This window comes from Lepidochelys kempii, chromosome 6 (assembly GCF_965140265.1).
Source record: "Lepidochelys kempii isolate rLepKem1 chromosome 6, rLepKem1.hap2, whole genome shotgun sequence".
Taxonomy (NCBI): Eukaryota; Metazoa; Chordata; order Testudines; family Cheloniidae; genus Lepidochelys; species Lepidochelys kempii.
This window is the reverse complement of record NC_133261.1, coordinates 5,923,432-5,926,029: the sequence shown is the minus strand read 5'-3', so window position 1 is coordinate 5,926,029 and position 2,598 is coordinate 5,923,432. Positions and strand designations below refer to the sequence as shown.

At 43.0% G+C, this 2,598-nt stretch overlaps 1 protein-coding gene across 1 annotated transcript; it reads right to left on the bottom strand.

The window, feature by feature from the left end:
* Window positions 1-1,310: 1,310 nt before the first annotated feature.
* LOC140912760 (olfactory receptor 5W2-like) lies at window positions 1,311-2,249 on the bottom strand. Its single transcript, XM_073347784.1, has one exon. The coding sequence runs from the start codon at window positions 2,247-2,249 to the stop codon at window positions 1,311-1,313; it is 939 nt and encodes a 312-aa protein (XP_073203885.1).
* Between the last annotated feature and the right edge of the window lie 349 nt (window positions 2,250-2,598).

The following is a 2,598-nucleotide window of genomic DNA, read 5'->3' as shown; positions in this document are numbered from 1 at the left end:
GAATTAAAGGCTGAAATGCTCTGAAACTGACTTGTTTGTCTCTCACTTAGTGGGGATTGTCACCTGTGAGATGGGAGATTAAGGTTCAGTTCCCTCTTCTGTCCAGTGCTGGGCAAAGCCATGTATAACATTGAAATCCATATGCTTTATGAAAATATGTTTCTGAATAAGACATAACTGGAAAATGCTTTATGCTATGTGTCCCATGTAACAAGTCATTATAAAGCTTATAATCTACTAAGTGTGTTCATCCTATTTCTTTACATGGATTATTTCTATGTCCGGAGTAAGGAGAATAAGGTATAAACTTGTATTACTGATGTAGATATTTTAAGTGGAGGCCATTAAAGGTGCTTCAAAATCAATGAACTGTAAATGGCTCTGTTTACCTGCAAGCCTTCCTGTGTACCTGTGGGACAACCCAAGAAGAATGGAGATTGGGGTCTTACAGTGACAGGTGACCTTCTCCCCTGATACTGAAATCCATCTTGAAGCTGGTACTTTTCCAGATGGGGTGGAATTCTAAAAAAAGGATTCCTGCCTTCAGGAAGTTGCCTAAGGGAAGCAAACAATGAGTGTCTTCAGATGTCTTAAGTCATGGCCTCCCTACCCCAAGGAGATACCTGCAAGCACCTGGAAACAAAAGGACTGTAACCACAGGAGTGGGTGAGAACAGGCTGGACCCAGCTCAGAAAAGGCATATGACCTGAGAAGGATTTTACTGTCAGTAACACCTGGGATAAGAAGTTAACATTTGTAACTGATTTCTGAGAGTATTAAGCTTTGCCTTGCATATTTGTTTTATTTTGCTTTGTCACTTATTTTGTTATCTCTGTTATTTCTTAAAGCCCCTTAAATCCTACTTTTTATAATTAATAAATCACTTTTGTTTATTTATATATTCAGTGCAACTAATTGTTATCTGGGGGGCAAACAGCTGTACATATCTCTCTTGCAGTGATATAGAGGGCAAACATTTATCATTTTACCCTGTATAACCTGTATACAGAGTAAAATGGATTTGTTTGGGGACTAGAGCCCATTGGGAGCTTGATGTCTGTGTGCTGGAGACATGCATCCTTCTGAGCTGGTTTCAGTCTAAATCTGCCCTGTGAGTCTTCCTCTGTTTTGTCCACTGATTTCAGTTGGGGTCTGCAGACATTCTTGGAATGTAAACAAATTAGTAATAATAACAGTACAATAATGAACAATACTACCATGGGCTCTGGAAAATTAAATTACAATTGGCTGAGAATTGAATTCACCAAGCTTCCACTCCCCATCACTAAACAGGTACAGAGTTAATCAGATTAAAGAATGGTTAGGAGTTTATTCATTGCTCTCCTCAGGGCGTCCTTCACCTCCTTGTTCCTCAGGCTGTAGATGAGGGGGTTCAACATGGGGATCACCAGCGTGTAAAACACTGAGGCCACTCTGTCTCTGACCATGGGATAGCTGGAGGGGGGACGTAAATACATGAAGAGTTGGGTGCCATAAAACAGGACCACAGCAGTCAAGTGGAAAGAGCAGGTGGAGAAGGTTTTGTGCCGGCTCTTGGAAGAATGGATCTGAAGGATGGTGGAGATGATATAGACATAGGAGAGGAGGACAGTCACAAAGCTGATCACTTGAATGCAGCTCATGGAAGCAAACATCACAATCTCATTGATGCGGGTGTCAGAACAGGAGAGCGCAAGCAGAGGGGGGATGTCACAGAAGAAATGATTGATAATTTTGGAGCTGCAGAATGACAGCCGAAATGTAAAACATGTGTGTATCATTGAATCCACCACCCCCACAGTGTACGCTCCAGCCACCAGTTGTTTACAAAGCTGCCTGGACATGCTGACCGTATAGAGCAGTGGGTTACAGATGGCCACATAACGGTCATACGCCATCACAGCCAGCAAGAGGCACTGAACATCTGCAAAAATGATACAGAGAAACAGTTGCACAGCACAGGCAGTGAAAGAAATGCTTCTCCTCTCGGCTAAGAAATTCAGCAACATCTTAGGGGAAATTATCAAGGAAAAGCAGAGGTCACAGAAAGATAAATTACTGAGGAACAAGTACATAGGGGTGTGGAGTCGGGGATCCATTGTGATTAACAAAATCATTCCCCCATTCCCCAGCAGGGTGATGCCATAAATAAGTAGGAACACCCCAAACAAGGGGATCTGCAGCTCCGGACGATCTGTCAATCCTGAGAGAATGAACTCAGTCGCCTCCGAGTGATTTCCCTTTTCCATCTCCTCTGAACAGAGATCAGGCAGCTGCAGAGATGAGGGCAGGTGTATGGTGCGGAAAACCTGCTCCCTTTCTGTAATGAAATAAGTGAAGATAAATGGAGATCAGTTTCTTAATGGACATAAGTACCTGCTCCAGGAAGTGCTTAATCCACAGAGCCAGATGTTCACAGCTTGTAATTCCAGGTGTTCTATAAAATGCAGACACTGTTCAAATACAATGACACACAGGTTAATCCTGCCCCCGCCCCCCCCCCAAACACTCCTGTTCACTAATCTGAACAGAAAACAGTGACTTGTGATTCTGCTGTGAGAGAATCAGTCTGAAGGGATCCAGAGTAGCAGCCATGTT

Excerpts from the sequence above, each read along its gene's own strand:
- LOC140912760 (XM_073347784.1), bottom strand. The coding sequence starts at position 2,249 with ATGGAAAAGGGAAATCACTCGGAGGCGACTGAGTTCATTCTCTCAGGA.